At 41.4% G+C, this 15,390-nt stretch overlaps 1 protein-coding gene across 2 annotated transcripts in view; it reads right to left on the bottom strand.

The window, feature by feature from the left end:
- USP10 (ubiquitin specific peptidase 10) overlaps nt 1-15,390 on the bottom strand; it is an 864,697-nt gene that overhangs the window by 371,493 nt on the left and 477,814 nt on the right. For both annotated transcript variants that reach the window (XM_044082060.1, XM_044082061.1), the window contains exons 8-9: nt 12,708-12,811; nt 493-592 (exon numbers count right to left, since the gene is read on the bottom strand). In XM_044082060.1, the coding sequence (XP_043937995.1) occupies nt 493-592; nt 12,708-12,811 (204 nt within the window). The remainder of the gene's footprint in view (nt 1-492; nt 593-12,707; nt 12,812-15,390) is intronic.

Genomic DNA, 15,390 nt, shown 5'->3' with positions numbered 1-15,390 from the left:
GGGCTCTGATGGAAAGAAAGACTGATGTCATGGCGGCGGCTGGATCCAGTTATACCCAGCGTTCTGATGTCAGGGTAGGGAATCCCCCAGCCTTGAGAGGAGGGATATTTTTACTGTTAGTCAGGGCCAGCCATGGGCTTCCACAGCAGGAAATCCCACAAGTCAGAACTGTAACAGTGAAACATGAAGAACAGCTATACCTCAAAGCACAAATAAACCATGTTTCAAACTCAATGAGAAATAAAAGTCATAGTAAAGCCTGGAATTATTAGGCAAAAGCACTAAATGGTACAACTGGTAGCACAGATGGCCCTTCCCTGCTACTAACACACCAGGAACAGTTAGCATGACAACACACACATTTCTTACTTATCAAGCTCCTGCTTAACAAGCAGACTTCGCTGAACGCTTGTTTGTAAACCAGCACCTCTACAGGACTACAAGACATGCAGACCAAAAAGCAACACCATCTGTAAGTTTTGTTTGACTAACTTGGGGCCGGCGGTGACAGCATCTTTTTCAGTGCCACCATTTCCTCATGAAGGCCGTTAAGGATGAAGCCCAGATATTCTTCAGCATCTTCTTGACGACCCTGGGAAAAAAAGAGAGAGAGAGACAGAAACATTTACCTTTTATGCTAGTGTACTTCCAGAGAGAAAAACAATTCCCTGGAAATAAATTAGCAGTGTTACTTGTTCTGTTTTCACAGAGATCAAAACATTTTTCAAACGTGACTTGGTTAGGTACATCACAACAGTAAAAAGCTGCACTGAAGAAAAAAAGGATTACTGCTTAAGGCACATACCTAAGCCTTGCATCATCTTACCAAGTACAAAACAAAGACCATCAGACAAATAACTGTCTGCCCAAACACAAAGTCCAAGCAGTTACCACCAATAATATGGGAAAACAACAGCCAGGAACTGGGATGCACGATAAGAAAAGCTGATGACTGAGAAGCCAAGACCCACTGACACAGCAGGTGACAATGCAGCACCGTGGCTGTCACATTCAGTCTGCAGACAAAATGAACCAGAGTTCTGAGAAGTAAGACGTGACAAGGTGCAGTAAAAGACAAAAGTCTACAGAGGGCAACCTGAGAAGCTACTTACAGGCAAAAGAGAAATACAGAAACAAGTTAAATTACAAAGACAGATTTTACTGGACAGCCCTGAAAAAACACTGCTTCGGCTCCAACATGCTGTCAAACAGCAGCAATATGAACTCCTGGCATATCTGAAAAATCATTCAACAAAAACAACAAATGGAGCGTTACTATGACCCTTACTTTCACTACAGACTTTCATGAAATCAAAAAAGCTATAACGGATAACTGGTGCATCATCACCGAGAACACCTTAAACAAGATACTTCCCTGACCAATTTTCAAAAACCACAGTGGCAAAAACATCAGAAACTTTGTGGAGAACACCTACTCTCCCCATTTCCTGCAGACAAACCAACCTCCAAACACCTTCCCATGAGGACCTCCTAACTGCAAGTACATGTTTAGTAAACCATCCTTCTGCCCTAACAAGAAATCTTTCAAAAGCAACTGGTTCGGTAACTGTTGTACAGAAATCATAGTATGTAGGGCCCAATACTGTAAAGCCTTCTATATATGTAAAACTATTAATAAATTAAAGACCAAAATGGCACGCCACTACACAGACATACGACAAGGAATTACCTCCAATCCCCTTGCCAAACGTGTCAAGGAAAATCCCGGAAACATGTTTCTGCTTCTTCTTATAGACAGGATCCTTGGCCAATCATTTCAAGGAAATCCTAATGACTTACTTCAGAAGGAGGAACTGGAGTGACAAATTTGGCTACTAGCTAAAAACCACCCGGACTGAACACTAATACTTGTATCCACTGTATTTTGAATCTAAGGAAACAACCACCACAAATTTTATTAGAGCCACAGTAGATTCCACTTTATTTAGTATAATAATCCTAAAGGAGCATTTGCCACCACTCCTAATATCAGACCCTACTCTTTGATAATTTATGGACAAGTCGCTTTAGTCTCCAAATGCAGTGATTTTGCCTTCGTTCCACCTTTATGACTTTATGCTCAATTTGATTAATATTTGACCATTCAACAGCTTCTCCCATCATTTTTCAGTCAACATCACTAAATGTATGTCCTTAACTAATTTATTGTTTTGATTATTTATTTTCTTTTATTTTAATTTGGGCATGGTTGGGTTCTTTTGTTTTTACTGTAGATGCTACCTGCGAGTCAGACCACTACCACCACTGCCTAACAATCAACACTGCCTTGGTACTAGAATATCCATATTTAATGACTTTCTCTGATTTTATTTACCGTTTTGACCTTATTGTATGCTTTCAGAACAAGTGATCAACTATTTACTTGTCCGGTCTTGACTACACTCATTAATTTAAGTATCATTTATTAAGGATACTTTTTATACTGTATTTTATTTACCAAGTTATTTTGGAATAAAAAAAATTAAGGTTTATTTACTCTCATCCCAGCCATTTTTTTTATTACTTGCTTCACTTTTGACAACCTAACCCCCCCTTATCTACATTACAGCCCTGTTCCCCCCTTGAGTTTAGTACTCTTGCCCACCTAAGTACACCTATTTTTGCTTTGGCTGTTTTGCCCCCCCCACCCCCTAACTCCTTCCACTCACACTCTTTAGCTAATTTCTTCTGCATTGTAAGGTTTTTGAGTATTTGTATATACCTTTATTCCATCTGTATGCTAATCTGTTTTCTGCTCTTACTTTTATCTTATTTTTCATTTTGCTATTCTTTAACCTGGGCTTTTTTTAAACCTGGTCCTTTACAGGCACATCAGAAGCAGCTCATGTGAATGAGTCTGCAGAACAAGTATTTATTTATTTTTTAACTTGGTATTTATTACCCATATTATGTATTTTCATTTCCTGTTAAGAAATATTAGGACCCTTTATTTGTAGTCTCTTTCTGAACATTAACCTGGCTTCTTTTGCCTTTTAAATACACTAGCCCTGACCCTGTCATTCAAAGCTGTATGCTTACAGTGGTTTGTACATTCAAACCCCCTGCTCTCCCACACTGGGCTTCCTCTGGTTTACTCATAATTCTGCAAATGTTTACTTTAAAGGGACTTCAGATCTAGTGCAGCATGAGTACTATATAAACTTGGATCCTCCTCGTCATGCAATTTAAATTTATCCTTCCGTTTTATAGGTTATTCTTTTATTTCTTTTATCTACCTTACTCTCTTGCACAGAGATAACAGTTTCCCCCTCTGTTTGAAAAATCGTTAAGGTGACTCATGCTGCTCGGGGGGATTTCATTCCATCCATCCATCCTCAACCCTTTTTCCCATTCTGCACATGGGGTCGGGGTGTCACTTCAGCAGTGACCATCTTGAGCCAAGGTTTACACTGCCAGGTGGCTAGTTCTGCTACTGTAGTTCATTTGTACCAATCACATGAACACGCACTCCCACCAACGGCCAAATCAGTGTCTACAATCCACCTACAGCATGTCTTTGGAATGCAGGAGGAAACCGGAGCACCCAGGGGGATTAGTTATATTACTGAGACTTAGTTTTTTTATTTTAATCTCTCCACTTATGAGCAAACTTTGTTCATTTGATTTAGTAGACCATTTATGTTTAATATTTGTTAGCATTAAGACTCACCTAACGTCTATAATGAAGCTCACATTCTGATTAAGAAAAGTATCCTAATAATCAGGTCAGTTACACAGATGTTAGTGTGTGTGTGTGTGTGTGTGTGTGTGTGTGTGTGTGTGTGTGTGTGTGTACATATATATATATATATATATATATATATATATATATATATATATATATATATATATGTGTGTGTGTGTGTGTGTGTGTGTGTGTGTGTGTGTATATATATATATATATATGTGTGTGTGTGTGTGTGTGTGTGTGTGTGTGTGTGTTTACATTAACAATCGAGAGTGCAGGTTAGACGAAAATAGGAAGTTGGTCGATTCCTATTTTGTCTAACCTGCATAAGTGTGACTGTTCCATTTCGTGAATGTCACAGTGCATTCACACAACTGTATTCAGTTTCATGAGCACAGATCGCGGTAAAGTGGGGATAGTACAGTTCTGTACACTTACCATTCACTGTTGCAGTCATTACATTTGGGTAATCTGCTGGCAGGTTGCCCTCAGTCGGCCTGAATTGCAAAGTCTTGGGTCCTGCGTCAGTTGCTGTCTTCTCTTCCATGACGTCAGGTCACCAGGGGTATAAAACATGCAGCCGATGCCATTTTCTTTAGTTTTTCTTGCCCCAGATGTCAGGTGCCCCCAAAAAGGTAGCATATATATATATATATATATATATATATATATATATATATATATATATATATATATATATATATACATATATATATATGGATCACCTTTATATCCCCGAAATCGCGTTTCGCCGACACACTAATCACTGACACCAAAAGACCGACAACTAAAAATACCGACAACGCAAAACACCGAAAACCATTACACCAACACACTACACGTAAACAACACAGTACACTAGATAACATATCCACTATCCCTAACCCAAACCCTAACCCTAAGGTCCGACACTACCGCACACTTACCCTACCTGCACCCTAACGCTAACTCACTTACCCACCCCTAACCCCAAGATCCGACACTACCGCACACTCACCCTACCTGCACCCTAACCCTAACTCACTTACCCACCCCTAACCCCAAGATCCGACACTACTGCACACTCACCCTACCTGCACCCTAACCCTAACTCACTTACCCACCCCTAACCCCAAGGTCCGACACTACCGCACACTCACCCTACCTGCACCCTAACCCTAACTCACTTAACCCACCCCTAAACCCACAGTCCCTCACTATCGCACACTTACCTGTCCGCTCCCTAACACTAAATCCCTCACTCGATCGCACACTTACCGAGTCTGTCGGGTTCTCACCTTGTCGGTCATCTGCGTTGTCGGTGTTTTCATCCCGTCGGATTCCGTGTCGGCGAAACGCGTTGTCGGGCATCTGAAGGTGACCCATATATATATATATATATATATATATATATATATATATATATATATATGCATCAATATAAACTTTACCTTCATCTACAAGCAAATACACCACACAGGTTGTAGAAGATAGAAAAGGAAAGATAAACTCCAGAATGACAGGGGGATGGGAGGGTAACTTGGACTGCAACAGTGAATACACTCTAACATCTACATTTATGGTAAGTGTACACAACTTTACTATGTTCTTCATGTGCCACTGTTGCAGTCATTACATTTGGGTAGAATCCCAAAGCTATGGTTGGGAGGCTGGAGCTAAACAGCATTAGGTGCGGCTATAAGGCCCTGCAGAACTGCAGTGGCAAAGCCTGCGCTGGACTTAAGAGTAGAGGGGCAAATGATAATGTTTTGTAAAGGTGTGAACAGAACTCCAAGTAGCAGCCTCTAGAATGTCTTTGGTTGGTACTCCTCTGAGAAAGGCTGCTGAAATAGCTGCAGCTCTGGTGGAATGAGACCTAATGCCCTTGGGCACAAGTTTACCATAGTGTAAGTAGAAGAAACAGATGCAGTGGCTTATCCACTTTGAAATTGTCTGCTTTGAAATAGCCTTTCCTTCTGATCTTGCAGCATACGCCACTAGTAATTGCTCAGTTTTTCTTAGAGCTTAGTCCTGCTCAAGTAGAATCTTAGCTGTGTACGTCCAAGGAATGCAGAATTCTCTCCCCCTTGTTCTGCGAATTTGGATAAAAGGTTGGCAGATGAATTGTTTGGTTAAGAGCCACACTGGAAACCACCTTAGGCATAAATGTAGGATTTGTCCTCAGAGACACCCTGTCTGGGTAAAATATGATAAAAGGCTCTACTGCCATGAGGGCCTGTAGCTCTGAAACTCTTCTTGCTGAAGTAACTGCTAGTAGCAGAGCCGTTTTCCATGATAAGAACTTTATATCAGCAATAGCAGCTGGTTCAAATGGAGGCAGGGTGAGCTTTTCCAACACATAATTGAGGTCCCATGCAGGTAATGGTGATCTTCTAGGAGACCTTAAATTTTTGGCTCCTCTAAGATACTGCTTTAGTAACGGTTGAGAAAAGATTGGTGGCTCTGTATTGTAATGAGCCGAAATGGCAGAGGCATGGATTTTAACTGATGAGAAAGATAGGTCTTTGCCAAGCATCTCAGTTAAGTATTGTAATATCTGAGGAATATTTGGTTCTGCTGAATCAGTTCCTTGTGCTTGATTCCAAGCACAGAATCTCTTCCATTTATCGGCATAAGATTTTCTAGTACTAGGCCTTCTGGCTTCCAAAATGACATCCATCACAGCTTTACTGAGAGGTGCTGTTTGTATAACTACACGATCAGCCATGCTGCCAGGTTCAGTGTCTGGAGTTGATTGTGCAGGATCTGATTGTTTTGCTGCGGCATTAGTTGAGGTCTTTGAGGTAAGGTCCAAGCTGGGTATTGAGACAAGTTCCTTAGGACTGGGTACCAGTATTGGCGAGGCCAGTCCAGGGAATTTAGTATCATCTTTGGTTTCTCTTGTCTGACTTTTAGGAGGACCTTGGGAAGAAGAGGCAGAGGAGGAAAGGTGTAAACTGATAGGTTTTTCCAACTGAAGGATAGGGTGTCCACTTTCCATGCTTGTCTGTGATAAGTCCTTGTGCAGAATTTTTTCAATTGATAACTTTGAGGAGAGGCAAATAGATCTATGTCTGGGCTCCCCCATTTCTCTGTCATCATGCTGAAGACTTGTGGATTTAGCTTCCACTCGTGAGGATCCATAAGGTTTCTGCTTAAATCGTCTGCCAGAGTATTTTGCTTTCCTGGCAGGAATTGAGCTTGAAGATGTATTTGGTAGGTCAACGCTGTGTCCCACGTTGCCATGGCTAATCTGCAAAGGGGGTATGAGTGTGTGCCCCCTTGCTTGTTTATATACCACATGACCGTGGTGTTGTCCGTCTTTATCAGTAGTTGTCCTGGATGAAATAAGTCCTTGAAGGCTGTTAGGACATTTTGAACAGTTAGCATCTCTTTCTGGTTGAAATGTAGATGCATTTGTTTTGGTGTCCATATGCCCTGAATGCATCTTCCTGCCATGTGGCCCCCCCAGGCATAATCAGAGTCTGTTGTTAAGGTTTGGCTGTCAGGGGGTAGAGTGAAGGCCCGTCCCATGTTTTGGTGACATGCCTTTGCCCACCATAGAAACTCCTGTTGTAGGCAGGGAAGGAGAGGAATCATTGTTTCCAGACTGAGAATGTTGACCTCATAAGCTTTTCAGGTACCACTGAAGTTTCCTCATATGCAGTCTTGCATATGGAATCACTAGGATGCAGGATGCCATGAAGCCCAAAGCCTGCAGAATTTGTCTTGCAGATAACTGGGTTTTTGTTGCCATCAGTTTGAAGTAAGTAGTCAGTTGTCTTTGTTTGTCTGGCGTAAGGTAAGCCATCTGGGTTGTATTCAAGCTTGCACCCAGGAATGTTATCTTTTAAGAGGGTACCAGTTGTGATTTCTTTTCGTTTATTGTGTACCCTAGGCATGTTAGAAGCCTTTTCACAAACGCCAGATGTCGAAGAAGAATGTCCTTGTTCTCTGCTTGAATGAGACAGTCATCCAAGTAAGGATATATTTGTATACTTCTTTGTCTGCAAAATGGAATTACTGGTGCCAGGCACTTTGTAAAGACCCTGGGTGCAGTACATAAGTCAAAGGGTAGTGCAGAGAATTGGTAATGCATTAAGCCAGCCTTGAATCTGAGGCATCTTCTGCACGACTGTCTTATTGCGACATGCAGGTATGCCTCTTAGGTCTAATGTCACCAGCCAAGCATTCTTGCCCAGCATGGGCAGAAGCTGCTGTAAAATTCAGCATTTTGAATTTTGGAATGCCCAGGTATGTGTTTAAAATCAATAAATCCAGTATTGGCCGCCAGGCCTTGTCCTTTCTGGATACCAAGAACAGTCTTGAGTAAAAACCTTGTCCTTTTTCCTGTTCTGGTACTGGCTGAATGGCCCCCATATCCATGAGCAACTTAACCTGTTTCTGTGCCTCTGCCCATTGATCTGGCCAACTGTTTACCATTGGCAGAGTGTGGAAATGGAATCTGTATCCCTGTGATACTTAGTTTAGTACCCACTTGTCCTGGGTTATTAACTACCAATTTTGAGTAAAAAGTGCTAATTTTCCCCCTAAGGGTGCTGCCACAAGATAAGTGCTTGGTGTGGGCAGAGGGAAGTCATTGGGACTGTTTTCTGTACGTTTGCACTTCATCTCCTCCAGATTTGGAGGTAGAAGCACCCCATTGCTTTGACCTGTATAAATCTGGTATCTGGAACCCTTAGGGCGTCTGGATTTGCCCCTTTGAGCTCTGTCTGACAAAGGAAAGGAACAATTTTTTTGTAGGCCAGTGTCTACTGAATCTTGGTAGCTGCACTTGTAAGAAGTCTAACAGTTTGCATAAACTTAGCTTTGTCTTCCATTTTCTTTAAAACCTCTTCTGCCTTAATACCAAACAGAGTATCATGCTGTAAAGGTGCATCTAGCAATTTAGCTTTAACTTGATCAGGCAAATTTTGTTCCTTTAACCAGGCATGCCTCCTAATCACAGATCCAGTAACTACGGCCCTGCAGGAGGCCTCTAAGGAGTCAAAACCACATTGCAAAGTATGCTTTCCAACCTGTTCAGCTGCATGCAATAATTCCTGCAATTCTTTATTTTCTGCACATACTGAAATCATCATCATTTTCTGTTTCAGCAATCCTATAACATGTTGTTGGTACTTAAGCATATGAAATTGACAGTTTAAGGCCCTGATTGCCAAGGTTGCCGATGTATAAACCTTTTTTCCCCATCTGTCCAGTGCCCTTGAATCTGTCAGAGGTGGTAGGATTTTTTTGCTGTTGAGGTCTTAACTCCCTTTGGACCCTGTGAAATAGTTTCAGGATCAGCAGCAGAGTTTCTAAATAAAGATTTATGTGAGTCAGGGACCCTGTAATATCTGTCAGGCTTACTGGGAAGCCAGAGGTAAGGAGTCAGGGGTCAAGCTCGACTCCCAAAACACATCATCCACAATGTCTAAAACAGGGGAAATGGCTAAAGGCCTGTGCTGAGGGAGAAGGAAATCCCTGAGCCTCTTTTTTGATTCTGGGAAATCCTGACACTCTCAGTGAAAATGCTCCCTCAAAGTATGCAAGGTTTCTCCAAATGAATAATCCTCAGGAGGAGATGCAGATGGTATACACTCTTCTGCATCAGAATCCTCATAGGGAGGTATAGATAATTCCTGATCAGAAGAGGAATCAGAAGAAATAGAAACCTGATCTGAAGATTCATAATCAGTGTCTTGCCTAGGCCTTTTACCTGGATGGGGATGGGTACCCCTGATCAAGGTAATAAAGTCTTCAGCCATTTTGATCATCTGTTTTTTAGGCATAGAGGCTTGTGCACGTGGCTCATGCGTCGGTTTTTTAGTTTTAGAAATTGCTTTTGTCTTTGGTTTTGCAGCTGTTGTCGGTTTGATATACAAATGTTGAGGTCTGAATACACCCTCAGAAGCCGGTGCCTGCTCAGCAGCTCCGGACCCATCCGAGGGAGATACATCCGTCGGTCCAATACCTTGAGTATCTTGCGGCATGCCGGACTCCACATGGGTTTCGGTAGAGGCCTGCGACTCGAAGGTAGCGGGTATCAGGGGCTGCGAAAGCGCCTCACTGAGTACCGGCGACTGGCTTAGGAGAAGCTTTGTCTGTTTTGGATCTCGACTGCCTTTCTCTGTCCTTTTCTTTGCGTTTTTTATGTACTCCGGTAGTCAGATTGCTACCCAATGACATTTCTGGGTAGTTAAATCTGTTTCCAAAATACTTTGAGGCAAAAATATACCGATGCTTAATAGTGCATTGGTTAAATCTAGCACAAAACTGACAGCCAGGCACGTTGTGATCAGGGCTTAGGCAAGGAATACATTATAAATGGAAATCCTTATGAGGTATTTGCTTCCCACAAGTAATACAATTATTAACTTTTTCTGACATCTGAATGGAGCAAGAAAAATGTTTCCCCAACGGGGTACTTAGCTTTAGTGAAGACTTCGGTTCTGAAACTCACTCTCGAATATTTCAGTAGTCGGCTGGCCCCTTGCGAAATGCTTCTGCTTCTGGCACCGCGTGGCAAGAAAGACTAAAGAAAATGGCGTCAGCTGCATGTTTTATACCCCTGACGACCTGACGTCATGGAAGAGGAGACAGCAACCGACGCAGGACCCAAGACTTTGGAATTCAGGCCTACTGAGAGTAACCTGCCAGCAGATTACCCAAATGTAATGACTAACAGTGAAACATGAAGAACATTGTGAAATTACCCTTTCCCCACTGTAGTGCAATCCTGGAGTTGGAATATATTTTTTGCAGGGGGGTGTGGGAATCATAAATCCCAAATATACACACACACACACACACACACACACACACACACACACACACGCACACACATACATACATACATACATACATACAGAGACACGTGTATGTGTGTGTGTATGTGTGTACTTATTACTACTCAGTGTATTAACTGTTCTTTTTATATATTTACATACGCTTTCATTTTATGCCATAGTTTGGCGGCATTTGTATTTAAATAAGTGACTTACTGGTCAGTCAATCCTGTAATGTCAATCAAACCTGGAATACCCTGACGAGTTCTGTTAAACACACCCCCTTAGTAATGTTTTGTAGTGAGCTGTGACTGGTTAATAATTCATTAGAGCGATGCTCATCTGCCAAAGCCGTTTTTTTTCCCCCTTACTATAATAAAGCATACTTAGAAAACTTGACTACAAGTTATTTTTTAGGAAAATAGTTGAATAATAAAACAAGTCTGAGCAGTGATCCTGTTCTAGAATTGACAGTTTGATGATTTGCTTTTAATTATCCATGGTGTCCGATCCTGCGAAATACTCAAGGTAACTCTGGCTTACAGGAGTCTGCTGCAAACCGGTGAACTTTACCCTAGCGAGATAGTGAGCTTGGATACAAGTTTTAGTTCTTTGACATATTGTTCCTTTATTATTCAGTAGAGCAAGACACCATTTACATTTGGCTTAGCTGTTGGACTGTTCAAATGAGATACTTTACAACTCTTAAGGTGAATCTGAATAATTTAGACTACTAGCAGGCACACAGATAATCCATTTTATTACTCCATTGGCACTTTTTGACATTTTACAGCCTCTATGATTAAATGCTTCATGGAAAATAATTCTGGCAACCATACATTTGATTAAGTTATTCTGGAAAGATTTTTCATGCAAGTGCAATACAAAATAATAAAAGCTAAAGAGAAGCTAATGTTGGCTAGGTAGGGTATGTGTGTTTAATTATGGTTTACTTCTTCTAAGTTATAAGCCACTGATGCATTCACAGATTGATTTTTGACCTGCTATTCACATAACAAGTATTCCTACCTACCCAGAGTAACATCAAAAGAATTCTCACTAAAATTTAATATACATCAGTAACAACCCAAGTTACCCACACATTTCTAGCACTGTGCAGCTACTCCTGGTGATTTACCTGAAACGAGTGGCACATTACCTGTACTGGTTACAGTGTTCATTGTACTATCTGCCTACTCCTACTTTTGTGTATGAAATATGTAGTAGGCCATGTAATCTGTTTCAGCTCAATATTCCTACTGATAGGGGTGAGACTGACTCCAGTGCTGTATGGAGTATTCTGCTAAAAGAACAAAATACAAAACAGACACCTGCCATTCTAAGCTCATCTAAGCAAGACTGCTGCTACTTAAATCATGAAAGGCACAGCCACGCTGGGAAGAAAATGTGGAAATACTTCTAATCAACAGGGTAAAAAGTATGCTGAGGTGAACAAAATTAATTCATTCAACAGCATCAGGCTTCCTACTATTATTATTCATGGTCACGAGGAGTGGGAACCCATCCTGCTTCTAAATGCTTGGAAGAACTAACCCTGTATGAAATACCAGTCTACTACAGGAGACACCCAAATGCATAACATGAGACAACTCGGCATGCTAATTCATACAAAGCAAGTCTTTGCATACATGTGAGGAATAATGAATCCAGTGAAAACTCGCATGGGAAAGGGAAGCAACTCAGATTGCACACAGAAAGAGACCTATAGCTGGGAAACCATCAGAACCAACTGCTGCAAAGCAGAAACGTTAACCACTGAACCGATCTGCTTATGAAGACATGCTAAGAAATACTGTACTACATAATAGAACTGCCACACACTGGCAAACGTACAGAATACGTGATGCTTGCTCACTAGCACTCTGAAATGTACAGAATACTTGATGCCTGCTCACTAGCACTCAAACGTACAGAATACCTGAAGCCTGCTCACTAGCACTATGAAACATACAGAATATTCTATGCCTGCTCACTAGCACTCTGAAACGTACAGAATACTCTATGCCTGCTCACTAGCACTATGAAACGTACAGAATACTCTATGCCTGCTCACTAGCACACTGAAACGTACAGAATACTCTATGCCTGCTCACTAGCACTCTGAAACGTACAGGATATGTGATGCCTGCTCACTAGCACTCTGAAACATACAGAATACTCTATGCCTGCTCACTAGCACTCTGACCACCTTCAAATGACATTCCAAGGAACGATCTTTATTAGATTACCTTTTCAGACAAACTTGACTTGATAACAGTCAGCAGTTTGTAAATGTATGTAGGTTCAAAAGGAACTCCAGGACGAATGTCTTTAATACTTTTGTCAGCAGCACCTTCAGAGGCAAAAAAAGAGAGAAAACATTAACAGAACATTAACGGGCAATCTACAGAAACTGGAAAAACAGATCTGAAGTAAAGCAGTGGACAACAGTACATGTCAGATCTGAAACAGTGCATACCACACAACTACCATTTGTGTCATAAGGGCATTAAACAAACTTATCCTTACTAGTTCTTCACAAATACAGTGTAGCATTTTTAATCAAAAGCCTTAATCGCTGGTTAAATAAACTCAACATGTACTACTTTAAAATAAACCTTATGAAAAACAACATTACAAACAAGTGGATTAAAAAACGGAGCATTAAAAGCTTGCAAGTGCAAAAAGGTGGAAATACAAACATTTCTATAAGGAAAGTATTAGCAAAGGCCAAGCAAAAAAAAAAAAGACATGCAATAAAACCAGTGAAGCAACCAGAAAGAAATGTGAAGACATATCAAACAGAACTACAAGTATCTCATGGGGGGAAAGCCAGACCTCTCTCACACAAACACAACCACCACCTACAAAGAAATGTGAAGGCCTATCAAACAGAACTACAAGCATCTCATGGGGGAAAGCCAGACCTCTCTCACACAAACACAACCACCACATACAAAGAGTGTAGCCCCTCACACTAAACGCCTGTATGTCCAGCATGTTCACTATTCCAACTATTTTAGAATTAGGAATCAGGACATCAGTTGTGTTAACAGGCTTGCTTATCAACAGATCTCCCACATCACTACCACGCTAACCTTTCCTGCCACTAAAATAAATGACCACATAGCTTTCTATACAAGCTGTGTCAGGAACCCAGCAAAATTGTTTTTCTTCACGTTAATGGTCACTGTGCTCTACATATTTAACACTTCAGCCACAGAAGGCCTGACTTCCAGAACTTGGTAACCTTCCATCCTTGGTCAGGCAATTGCCCTCCCACCTGGATGTTAGCAAGTTTGTGGTACAACAGGGCCATCTGCACCCACCATCTATCTTCGGTTCTTTGTAGCCTTCGGTAACCTGCGAATGATCCAGAGCATTAATGTACAGGAGGACAAGGGAACATGGATCACACCCCTAATCAGTCTAACATGACTCCCTCACTCTCAAACAGCATCTCCAAATTTTAGGTAAACCGAAGGAGTAAGAACAGAATACAGAGGAAGAACAGAGGAGAAATAAGGGGTGACTGTGTACTCACCACAGCCCCAGATTCCCATATGATAAAAAGGGCTGGAGAGAGCAACAAAGAACAGAAACAGTGAACAAACTTGCACAACTATTATTATGTAAAGTTTCTAACACAACTGTACCATGTACAGTGTATGGCTCTCTGACATAGCAGTTCAACAGCTGCCCCAAGAATATGCTGTCTCAAGCAACACCTTTAAGATAGTCATGGCAAAGCTTTTAAGAACTATCAAGACAATTTCAAAGTTATAATAATTAACAGAAGGTGGTAGCTGCTTCTAAAAGAGAGAAGACTGCTCCCCCCAACCCTCACCCCCACACAATGAAAGCATTACTAGCTGCTGTGGGATTAGAAAAAACAGCCTGTAACCTGCCCTGGTACAGCTGGGATGTGAAAGGAGTAAAAGTAACAGATGCAAAGGACAACAGCTGAAGTGTATTGCAAAAAAGTCCATTTCCGGACAAAACTTCCCTCCCTATCCTTAAAGGATATAAATTGCTCTGTTCTTCTCCTGGCTCTTGTTCAGTCTAGTTAAAATCTCAACTGTCTACACACAATCCCTGGAGTGTAAAATCTTCTTACCTCTGTTTTATGGCATAGGAAACTGGGAGGGAAGAATATAGTTCAACTGAAACTAGTCACTACTCTTGGGATTAAAGAAGGGTTTGTGCGCAGAGGGATTTAGTCCCTCTGAATGGTCAGAAAACTTTCTCTGTGCTTCGGAGGCTAAAGGTCTGAAATTCTTAATTCAGTCAGAAGGAAATTTTCCAGGTCACACTCTTCAAAGACGCCAAAGCAGCTACTGCAAAGGAGGGGTAATGTCAGCTTCTTAAGGATACAGCCAAGGTCTCATGATGGAGCGTGCTCTTTCCTAGGGAGCTTAAGAACAGCCCCTTTTCAGGAATTGCTTTATCAGCAACAAGGAAAACAGGAGTGACTCTCAAGGCAGGCAGGAAGAAATAGCTGAGACATGCACCCTTAGAGGCAAAAGTCAAGCCTAAGCTGTAAAAGTGAGACACGAGTTCTCCATCTTTTGGCATTAGACAGAATCTCCTCCATTTAGCTTGGCAAAATTTCGTGTTCCATTACCAAGCCACCTTCAAAATGATAAGCATATCTTTGAAAACCGTGTGCTTAAAGGGAAAGCGATAAATTATCCAAGCTGTCAGCATTAAGAGCCCTAAAGTACAGGCCTAAGAGCAACACACTCTTGTGTCAAGTCACACTTTTAGGTAAAAGCACAAGTTTCATCCTTACTACACTCAGCAGTAGGGAAAGCCAAACTCCACACGGGGTATAATCACATACTCTCCTGTCTGTTAAAGTGCAACACAAATGCTGTGCTCTTTGTGACGATGGTGAAGAGGCCCAATGGCTACTATTACTGCTTTTACATT

The sequence above is a fragment of the Protopterus annectens genome, chromosome 8.part1, assembly GCF_019279795.1.
Source record: "Protopterus annectens isolate FY-2018-M chromosome 8.part1, PAN1.0, whole genome shotgun sequence".
In the NCBI taxonomy this organism is placed as follows: Eukaryota; Metazoa; Chordata; order Ceratodontiformes; family Protopteridae; genus Protopterus; species Protopterus annectens.
Note: the sequence above shows the minus strand (reverse complement) of the source record. Positions and strands in the feature narration are given on the sequence as shown.